The 9,394-nt window shown below is 38.2% G+C and overlaps 2 protein-coding genes across 4 annotated transcripts in view; both read right to left on the bottom strand.

The window, feature by feature from the left end:
- Window positions 1-9,394, bottom strand: part of Uch-L5 (ubiquitin carboxy-terminal hydrolase L5) — a 294,886-nt gene that overhangs the window by 174,729 nt on the left and 110,763 nt on the right. The gene's annotated exons all lie outside the window — the stretch shown is intronic.
- On the bottom strand, window positions 1,002-8,515 carry LOC145316178 (large proline-rich protein BAG6). The gene is made up of 8 exons (XM_080156521.1): window positions 7,675-8,515; window positions 5,813-7,332; window positions 5,224-5,385; window positions 3,826-3,887; window positions 3,436-3,609; window positions 2,064-2,664; window positions 1,717-1,836; window positions 1,002-1,213 (listed from the first exon to the last, which is right to left on the bottom strand). Exons 1-8 carry the CDS (start codon window positions 8,465-8,467, stop codon window positions 1,136-1,138), a joined length of 3,510 nt encoding a protein of 1,169 aa, XP_080012647.1. The 5' UTR covers window positions 8,468-8,515; the 3' UTR covers window positions 1,002-1,135.

Here is a 9,394-nt window from a genome sequence, read left to right as displayed (position 1 = left end):
TCTTATTTTAAAATTTCGCTGACGAAATATCTAATAATAATATTCATTAAACAAGGATTGACAATATCCAAAAAAGCGAAGCAAAGGACAAACGAACATTTCGCTTATGATATAGAACTTTGTCCTTGAAATAATCATTAAAACAAGAATGACAACATCCATAAAAGCAAAGCAAAGGACAAACGAACATTAAAAGTTATAGTGTCAGAACTGAATAATCAGAATATAAATGTATAAAATCGAAACAAATTGTAAGTAAATTTGTTGAAAAACTTTTTGATACAGGATAATGTTTATGGACATACTTATATTTTTAGGACTCGATTATAGAGATGCTTCGCTCATAATATTGTACTTTGTTGTCCCAGGAATCAGTATACCAAAAATCAGATAATTAGATCACATAAAAATTTGTTTTTAAAAGTTGAAAAAATCAACTTGTTAAAAATGGACGTACGGACATTTTAGTAACGATTATAGAGTTGCTACGCTTACTACATTGTACCTAACTACTACATGGATCACCATGTTTGAAATCGATAGGACAATTCTAGCATGCCTAAATTAATGAAAAAAGCTATCAGCATGTTTTAAACAGAGTTTCTGGTAACTATACTGGTTGATACGCTTTCTAAATCGTACTTAACTGTAATTTGAATTATCATGCAAAGTTTGAAATCGATAGGGCAGTTCCTACATACATAAATTAACAAAGAGCTATCCGATACTAGCAAGCCCTGATTAAAGAAAGGCTTCGCTTAAAAAAAGATTACGGGACAGCCGCAGTATTCATTCAAGATACATAATTTGAGTAGACACGGAAAACATTTTACCTAAGGTTTTGTTCCTGTAGGAAAAACAATATTAATACATAAAAATTTTTGATGTAATCATAGATATTTTTTTGTAGGTAGGTATAGACAAAACATATTAATAAAACAACTCCATCAGACGAACAAATTGCTTTATAGAGCAGCTAGGTACATTTCTTGAAAAAAATATTCAAACGGCAGAATTTATTAAATTAAGCAGATTAATCCAAGCAAAAGTTAACAAAAAGGTATTAATATATTACAACTATCTTCACCAATATCATAAAATTTAGAAAAATCACAAAAGATGAATTATAATATTATTATTTGTTTTTCTTGTTGAAAGTGTCAATCTGTGGAAATTTGTCAGGTTTATAGTCTGTATCTCTTTCAACACGATCCTAAATAAGTATAATTATATTGTTGTCTGAAATTACAAGAGTGTCTATAAAAATTATCTGTTATACAAATCGTTATATATTACTTGGATGTTGTACCAGATTTTAATGTAATCCTAAAAAATTAACGACCTCTGTTTGGCGTCTTATAATTGCGGTGTAAAGCGTCCATTAGCCCGAAAGACAACCAACCCTTTGATTGCACGACCTTTGTCTAAAAGTCATAACTATGTATGGTAATGCGTTGCACCTGTTTTAGGCCAAGGCATTCCCCCTACTCTAACTGTCGCGCACCTGACATAGTAGCAGTAGGAACCATTTTAACGTCTTTAGTTATGACGCGGTGTTAAGCCGATATTCGAACCTATCACCTCCCCGACGACGAGCGAGTTCGCTACGTGTTGAGCCACAGTCGCGGTTTTTAAGAGACTGACTGTAACTTTTATAAGAAAAATTATTTTGGGATTAATTTGTCAATAGAGGAATAAATAAGCTTGTGATTTCACCTGAATATGAGATGTAGTTAATTCTTGTAAAGCTGTGTTGACAGACTGACTGGAAGCCGCGGCAGACAATAATGAATCCAGTCCCCCAACCGGGGCTAGTCCTGTACTCTCTACTGCTTCCTGAAACAATAAAATTGATGCAAGTTTACATTCAAAATAAAAACATATTATCTTTTATTCTTAATTTTAAAATTAAATTTTGATTTCGCGCTATACCATGAAACAGAAAAACAAATATTATAATTATACCCGTGCCGATGCTTTATAAGAATACTTGTCATGAAAAAAGTCTAACATTTTAACTAAAAGCAATGTTATAGTATATAACCTAATTCTTATCAACATACCTTCAGTGAATCTGTAATTAAATCTCTGGTGCCACCGTGCGGTTTCTGTTCATCATTTAAACGGCGACGTTTAGGAGGCTGGCCACTATTGTAGGCATCACTGAAAGGTCCATTTTCACCAGTTTGTTGTTGTGTGACAGAATCACGTGATATTATGGGCACCCATTGGGAGGGTACAGCTCCCTGCCAACCCTCAGCCTCAACCTCCGAGTCAGAGCCGCCTAGCGGCAGAGCCAACAACGCAGAGGGAAATCTTGGGTTTGGCGCTGATTCAGGTATGACTGGAACAGCGGGCAGAACGATGGGAACCATGGGCACGTCGTCCGTGTTTGACTCTGACCTGCTGATAGGGGAGGCCATGTCAACCTCCATCTCCCCGCCACTGCTCGACGATGAACACGGATCGGCCATTTCAACAGATCGCGGTGTTTGATTATCTCCGCGGCTACTTTTCCTGGCAGCCATTCTGGCTGTTCTGGCCGCAGCATACTGTTCAACCTCTGGCTGGCGCACAATGTATCGACGTAGGTCATCCATTTCAACGTGTATTTCACTCACATATTCTCGGATTTGTAGGAAGGAAGTTCCAATGTGTGTTGAACTAAAATTAGGAAATAAACGAATTAGTTATTAAAGGGAGGAGGCGGAATTTACACTTTTTGAAACCAAAACATATGTCAAGTGAAAACATAAGGGAAATTTTATAAAAAAAAAAGTTTATCTCAGATGATTGAAAATTGTCTAATTTGGCGAGAAAAGGCAAAAAAATTCGGCGGGAGCGGCGGTTCCGCCACCGTTTTCCATATGGTACTTCTTAAAAGCAGAGTTTCGGATCCGGATCCTTGGACTCAAAAAAATGCGGAAAAAATGGAAAAATCTACCTAAATTTATATAAAATTTCAGACATTTTCTTGATGAGAGCCAATCTTTAAGGTTTAGGTTCAGACTTGAAAATTATAAGTATTTTTGACTTCGAATTAAAGAATAAATATTTTTGAAAAATTTTGTGATTTTATTTTTATTGTCAAGGATCCGGATCCGCACTGACCAAATTTGGAGGATCCGGATCCGCAAAAAATCAATGTGGATCCGAAACACTTCTTAAAAGCAACTGCTATGCCAAATATCAGAGAGTAACTCTTTCTTTTAGTTGAGTTCCTTTGACTTTTAGTTTTGGTTTCATAAAGTGTCACTTCCGCCCCCTCCCTTTGACATAAAACATTAATGATTTCCATTCAAACACCTTTAATATATATAAAATGAAAATTTAATTTTAACATTATTACCTAGGTAATAAAAAAAATAACTAAAAGACTAACAAAATACAAAAATTATAATAGGCATTATGATTGTTGATGAAAGCAGCACCAACCTGTTTTGAAATAGCCTTTCCAGTCCCTGCTGTCCATCAGCAATGCAGTGAATTACCAAAGCTGTTCCCTCAGCCATGATGAGACGCACAACTGGTAGAACTCTGGTGGCAAAGTTAGCATTTTCCTCTGTCATGATTAATACCAGAAGTTCGTCCATCCTCTCACATAGGAACCTAAGCAATGGATTTATTATTACTTGAATGTTACACGATATTTCTCTAATAAAGTGAACCTCAAAGAAGGCTAAACTAACGATACCCACAATCCACCCCCTCTCCTCCTACTGAATAATCGAAATGACCAATAAATTAGTTCCATGTTAGCAACCTAAAATAACGAAACTTTTCCCATGTCATAACATTCATACCTATGCATTCTATATCCATTACCTGTGCAGTGTTTCAGCAAAGTTGATGTCATCTCTAGGTCTGACTGTAGAAACTGCTTGCTCCTGAAAACGGATATATTGTTACTTGGATCTTACACCAGATACTCATGATCTCTAATAAAGTAAAAAAAACGCAGCGGGCTAAAATAACGATTCTTCCCTTTAACCCATCCCCACCCTCCTAATTGATGAAAGAATTAGCAATAAATAAGTTCCACTGTAGCAAACTAAATTGTCGACAATTTTTCCCGTCGTAATATCAACTTATATTCTACAGCATTTGTTAATATTTTTTGAAAGTCTAGCTTTGCTTCTCAAAGCATTACAAAGATGTAAAGAATTAAATTCTTCCTAGGCCTTACTACTAGATTCATTAGGGACACCTGTCATAGTTAGGATATAATGAGTACTCAATGGTTAAGATGGTGAGTCTGACATCAGATTTTGAAGGACAAATATATTTCCTTCACGACGTATACCTAGTTGTTTCTTATCATTTTACATGAGAAGGTTGTAGTCGTCATAACAAAACTTACTATTGTTTAAAAATATCTAACCGTTCTTAGGGGACGCCAAGCCAAGAACAAAGCTATAAATACCACTAAATACTAAATAAGAACTAGTGATGAGAATCCGGATCCGGAATCCGCCCAATTTTCGGCCAATTTTGGAATCCGTATCCGTATCCGGAATCCGTTTTTTATAGCGGATTCCGGATTCTAAATTGGTAGGCTAAAATTACCGTCTTGAGTTTTTTCTTACAACTCCCTCTTTTTGAAGGCAAAGATCACCCCCCCCCCCCCAACACACTACCCCCCCCCCCCATTTCTTCCCACATAAACCACGAAGTTGATATACCAGCTGATAACACAGAGCTCTCATTGTCAGGCCAGCGATCACGTGATGAGCTATTCAATTTCTACATAACAAATTTTAATAATTACTAATGTGATGTAAATGTTTTAGTTATGCTGGAAGTCAACACTTTAAACAAATCAAGGCTTCAACCAAGTAACATAGTGATAAAATATGGAAAAAAGCTATCCCTCTGTGACGGACGGCCTTTTAAAATACTGCTAGAATCCGGAATCCGAATCCGGAATCCGCCAAAAATAAGAATCCGGAATCCGCAAGAATCCGTCACTTTTTTTGACGGATTCCTTCAGAATCCGGAATCCGAATCCGGCCCAAAAATTCGACGGATTCCCATCCCTAATAAGAACACTTAAATATAGCCTACAAGAAACAGGCAAAATTAAAATTACTAGGATTAAGCCCAGTACTACACTTTCTAGAAATTCTAAAAATGAACTCCTAGCTTTCATTGTCAAAGTTTCTTCATACCATGAATACGATATATCTAAAACACAATATATAATATCAATGAATGACAACTTACCAATTCTTGAAAGCTATCATCGACAGCATTTGTGAGTCCTGTGCTCAAGTTGGGTCGTGTAGGTTCGAGTCCCTGCAACATCACTTCTTCTATATATTGTTGCAGAGGCTGTTGCATTAGTGCAATACTACTATCACTGCCACGAATTATTCCAACCATATCCTGAAATTAAAAGATACTGATAGGTAAAGGAAGCATCCTCAAAATTTGTACCTATTCTTTAGTCATCAGCCAAAAATATTAGGTTTGTTTACGTCTAGGTTTGTGAACCTAAAGGAAAAAATTCCAAGTGCGGGGAGGGGGGAGTCGACCCCCGCCAAACGATTTTTAATTTTATTAAATATCTTAAAGTAAACTATTTTTTAACGGGGGTGTTTCATTTTTTCTTATAGGCGATTTATCTTGGAAAGGTTGTTGTCACCCAAAATAGCGATAAATCTTTCCAGGACACTTGAGAAGCTACACTGTAATTGATATCGGTTCAGCGGTTACAAAGGTCCTTCAGGACAGACACAGATCCTGTTTCTATTATATACGGATTATAAACTCTGCAAAAACACATTTAATTGCTGATAGAATCGATACTTACTGAAAATGTCAATCTTCTCGCCAATGCCATCATTAAATCAGACCAGAGATTATCTCCTTGCACATAATTATAATCTGGCAGAGAATTAAGAAAATCTGCTATGGTTTGATTGGAAGTTTCGCCGTGTAGTGAGCCAATAACTTGTCCTAAAACTCCAGTGGCCATGTTCAACAGGCCTCTAACTTGATCATCATTTGTAGAATCTGTGGCACCATTCCCCAAAAACTGGCTCATCATTCTACTTAATGTCATGAATTCTGAACCTCCATGGCCATGAGAACCTAGTGGATCAATTAAGCCCAGGTTAACGCTTCCAAGTGACGGAGCTTGCCCTGAAGATGCACTGCTAGAGGTTCTGCCTTGAGTGGAGGCGGCACGTGTACGAAGAAAACTTGATCCTCTTCTGTCCAAGCTGGAATTTCTAGAATTAACACCACTATTTGGCTCTGACCGGGCGGATCGCTGGTTGCGGACAATTAAGCGGCCGCGATTTTGACTCCTACTATTCTGAGATATGTGGTGAGAGCTGCAAGTTAGGAATGGATCAAATGAATTCAGGTTGCCCAATAACGGAGATCCAATCTGTGGTGACATTGGAATGCCGCCAATGGGTGGAAGCCCAGCGCTAATTCCTGCACTGCTACTTGAAGATGACGTTCCAGTTGGTTGAGAAGTTCTTTCTTGTGCGCCTGACTCGCTTGTTGATACAGAAATTGAAGGTCCTGTACCATTCTCACTATTTTCACCACCATTACGAAAAGCTTGGTTCAAAGCATTTAGTACTATGGATTGTATGTTATCCTGAGCGGCAGGCATTTGCGAATTACCAGTGGCGGTAGGACCAGCTCTTACAGGAAAGATGCCAGGTGGCAGCATCAGTGGTACCCCAGTTCTTCTTGTATTTGTTCCTGTAGATGTTGTACCAAAACTGGTTGAAGTTGTCAGCCTTGGTCCACTTCCAGAGGTGCTAGTTGTAAATGTTCCAGATGGAACAGTAATTCCAATGCGAGATTGGGCTGGCTGACTTGTAGCTGTTGAAGACGTTGCCCTAGATGGAGATCCTACTTGCATAGTATAATCTATAGGCACAGCTTGAACTCTGGCAGTTTGAACAATGGATGGAATAATAAAAAGACGAGCTCTTAGCTGCCTTGGTGGTGCTCTTGATAAGTTTAACAAAATATCTGACATCGCGTGTTGAGCATGAGATAAATAATGCGTAATTCTGGACACCCTATTGAATAATTGCTGATCTCTGTCTCGTTCAGCGTCACTGCTATAAGTCACGTCGTTTCGCAACACCGGGATCAGATTATTTTGTTGTTGAACCAGCCTTCGGTTCACACGCTGATATTCCTCCATCACATCAGCCAACATTTGGGGTGGAGGGTGGTTAACTCCTCCATTAGCCTGACTTGGAGCAGGGTCACTTGGTGAGCTTTCACTTGAACTTGCATTTGTTGGTCGTGGAGTTGAAGAAGTGCTTGAAGCCCGAGGAGAGCTAGAACTTTCTCCTGGTCCTAAAATTAGATTCGTTAACATTTTCTATGCAAAATGCAAATTACATGCCTAAAATAAAGTAAAAGTATCTCGTTGTGTCTGTCTGTACTGAAGGATCTAGGCTAACCGCAGAACCGATATGGTTCTCCTTTACATGATAGCTTCTCATAGGTCCTGGGAAGGTTTATAACTATTTTGGGGTAGGGTATCACTATTCTCCTAAGGGATATATTTTTTGGTAAACAGTTGATCTTGACATAAATTGAAAAAAAACATTTTACGTGCTCTTTGGTGCCTTGGGGGGGGGGGGGGGGGGGGTGGTAGCCGTAAGTATATAATTAAGAGAAAGTAAAATATTTTACCTGCAGAACTACGAGTGTTTTCATTGCTACTGCTCGAAGAAGAGGGCACAATACGGCCATTCTCAAATCTAAATGACATGCTTCTAGAGGCACCACCACTCGGCATTGGACCTCCATTTATTCCGCTAAACACGGCATTCAATGCTTCTGCCAGACCCGCCGGAGGTCCAACTTGATCTCCACCTATTCCTCCGTCATCTGGAATAGGAATGCTCATCATCTCTATATGGATTGGATTTGGACCAAAGCCATGCTCATGGTGGGCATGTTCTTCAGTTGAGCCTACTGGCTCAGTGGGACCTGGGTCCTCTGGTTGTGCAGGACTTGTATCTGGTTGGCTCCCTGGGTTCTCCATTTGATCCAATATTCTATTCGCATTTCTTATCATGTCACGGGCAACGTTCAGCCGCACCATTGGACTTGACTGGGGTATGGCAAAGTGGGCTGGCATATGAATATCTTGAGAATGCACATGGATGTGCTCGATTCTAGCCCTTGGTCCTGGGGAGGGACCGCGACTGGCGGCTCTCGCCTCACTCTCTGCAACTCTATCCGGACCCTGGCCAGGCGGGGGACGCTGAACAAGATGGACAACACGGCCATTAATATCATATTCTTTCAGCAATTTATTATCTTGGAGAACTCTGCCACAAAATATGAGCCGCTGTCGGTCTGCGTCGACACCAACTTTTGAAGCAATGTGAGCTTTGAAATCAGCAACTGATTTTTCAGGGTCGGCATCTTCAAATTTGTGGTTTTGTGAATCTAAGGTCTTAACTGTCACAGACCACATTTTTACAAACTCTGAAAGTAAAGTTGAATCAATGATAAATCATTATGTACGTTTTACTAGTTATATATGCTGCGTTTGATATTTTTTTTTCAAAACCACCTCTGTATGTTCTTTTTTTGAATATGATTACTAAAATAATATATCAGGCGATATATATATAAAGGACTCATAAATACGCACGACATAATTACTTACTATAAAATAAATAATTTTATTCTTATAATAAAGTAACAGGAAGTGTGTTTGTCTGTGTTTCTGTCTGTACCAAAGGATCTCGCTAACCGCCGAACCGACCGGGTTCCCCTTAACTGGGTAGCTTCTCAAAGGTCCCAGGAAGGTTTATAGCTATTTTCGGGGTAGGTACCACCACCCTCTCCTAATAAATCGCCAAAAATAATAAAATTAAAAAATCACCACCCTGCGGATATTTTTGGAACTTAGCTAAAAACATAAATAGCACAATCTAGCGACGAAATTAATATTTCTAGTATATAGATGAGTTTTAAAAGAATTTTACGTGTCCCTAGAGCCTCTAGGAGCATAGCGCCGCTAGTGATTTAATGTAAGATCGACAATAATCGGCCTTTTGATTTTGTTGTAGCATAGGTAAAAAAAAAAACATTTATGCGTTCGATATAACAAAAGTACTCAAGTTAAGCTGATGCAATTATTATTTTTCACATTCGCAAATAGTGTTGTTGTACTTAGATTTTTTTCATGTATAGGTATTTTTCATAATAGCATGCAGCGTAAAACAAATGTAAATAAAGAAACTTAAGCAACAGATATTAAGATTTGGTTATTAAAATAATTTAAAAAAACAGAATATAAGGATATATCATCATAATAAGTTTGGATTCTTAAAAATAAATGGAAAATTATTAGCTTTTGAAGCCTACCGCACCACAACAAGCTGAACAAGGCAGC

The sequence above is a fragment of the Acartia tonsa genome, chromosome 4 (genome assembly GCF_053477335.1).
Source record: "Acartia tonsa isolate MP-2025a chromosome 4, ASM5347733v1, whole genome shotgun sequence".
NCBI classification, from domain to species: domain Eukaryota; kingdom Metazoa; phylum Arthropoda; class Copepoda; order Calanoida; family Acartiidae; genus Acartia; species Acartia tonsa.
This window is presented reverse-complemented; position numbering and strand designations above follow the sequence as displayed.

What these genes read in the sequence shown, in the direction of transcription:
- LOC145316178 (XM_080156521.1), bottom strand. Translation starts at nt 8,467, where the DNA reads ATGTGGTCTGTGACAGTTAAGACCTTAGATTCACAAAACCACAAATTT. An exon ending in CGAGAAGATTGACATTTTCA is followed by an intron (nt 5,386 to 5,812) that starts GTAAGTATCGAT and finishes TTTTAATTTCAG; the next exon opens with GATATGGTTGGAATAATTCG. An exon ending in TAATTACAGATTCACTGAAG is followed by an intron (nt 1,837 to 2,063) that starts GTATGTTGATAA and finishes TTATTGTTTCAG; the next exon opens with GAAGCAGTAGAGAGTACAGG.